This window comes from Nanorana parkeri, unplaced genomic scaffold (assembly GCF_000935625.1).
Source record: "Nanorana parkeri isolate BGI_ZX_2015 unplaced genomic scaffold, ASM93562v1 scaffold550, whole genome shotgun sequence".
Lineage (NCBI taxonomy): Eukaryota > Metazoa > Chordata > Amphibia > Anura > Dicroglossidae > Nanorana > Nanorana parkeri.
In genome coordinates, this window is record NW_017306818.1 from 283,274 (window position 1) to 284,528 (window position 1,255).

Below are 1,255 nucleotides of genomic sequence, written 5' to 3' on the forward strand. Positions count from 1 at the left end.
GCAGGGTGGCTACTGCTCCCAGGCATTAAGTTAAAAAAAAGTTTAAAAAGATAAAGTTAAATAAACTAAAAAAGACTAAGCATTTTTTAAAAATTAAATAAATTAAATACAAAAAAATAAAGTTAAATAAACTAAAATTAAAAAAGAGTTTTTCAAAAGAAGACCACATTCACTCTTAGAATTTTGTTTGTTTGAGAGAATCTTTCTATCCTTCTCCTCTGACTTTTTTTGTCACTGTGTCATTGAAATTGATCATCGATTTGATGCCATCAACTATTAGAAAGTCAAGTGAATTAATTTTCTTCAACAAAGTTCTACTGGTCAGCTTTAACTGAAAGTATCTGCCACTTGAAATATGTATCCTCATCCTGTATCCTCAGCTTTGTGACATGAGCTTTATGACGGTAATCAAAACTAGTGATATCTTCAGGAGGAAGAAGATTCCATAAACAAATACTAAAAAGACTTTCCCTTGCAATCAGTGACATTTGACAGTGCAATAAGAGGTTAATTTACAATGCAGAATAAAAACAAAAGGTGCCAATAACCAGAGACATAATTAAAAAAAAAGTCCCATCAAACTGTGATGTACTTATGATCAGTGACATTGGCATGGTTGCCTCCACTTTGCCAGCAGTGGCCAACATTCATGACTTGCGTGCAGTTTCAAGCTGTGACCACTAGGGGGAGTTGCGCTGTGTTCTGGTGGTGTTCTATCAGATCAGCCAATAGGGGCCAGGCTAGTCTTCCCTGGCAGTGTGACACTGTGCTGCGCATGCGCGCTCTTCTAACCGGCTTCCCTTGTCTCACCATGGCGGAAAGAGCAGAAGTGGAGCAGGCTATAGCACTGCAGGGAGAGAAAGTGAGGAAGCTGAAGCAGGAGAAAGCCAGCTCGGAGGAGGTAGGTGACGGGCAGAGGTTTACTGAACAGGCCGTAGTCAATGCAGAGGTCCGAAATGAATGTACGAGCCGCGTAGGTATGAGTTTGGAGCCCCGGGCAGGCGTGCGACACATCGGGGGCTTGTGGGCCTTGCTCAGATAGGGATGTACAGTAAAAAGCGGTGTTGTTTTTGAAATGCAGATATGTAACTCCGGTATTATTGGTTATAATAGTATATCTAGCTGCCCCATCATCGCCATGTGTCTGACAGGGAAGATGTCACTTGTCTGCAGTGCCGCTCATACAGTCAGTGATCCCTCCACAATGTGGATCCCAGTTGCCTGCCGTATGTGTGTGTGTGTGTGTGTGTGTGTG

At 42.2% G+C, this 1,255-nt stretch overlaps 1 protein-coding gene across 6 annotated transcripts in view; it reads left to right on the top strand.

The window, feature by feature from the left end:
* Positions 1-777: 777 nt before the first annotated feature.
* The window catches only part of LOC108791425 (histidine--tRNA ligase, cytoplasmic-like), a 27,522-nt gene continuing 27,044 nt past the window's right edge, over positions 778-1,255 (top strand). For all 6 annotated transcript variants that reach the window (XM_018561908.1, XM_018561909.1, XM_018561912.1 and 3 more), the window contains exon 1: positions 778-901. In XM_018561908.1, coding sequence (XP_018417410.1) covers positions 812-901 — 90 coding nt within the window. In that variant the 5' untranslated portion in view covers positions 778-811. The remainder of the gene's footprint in view (positions 902-1,255) is intronic.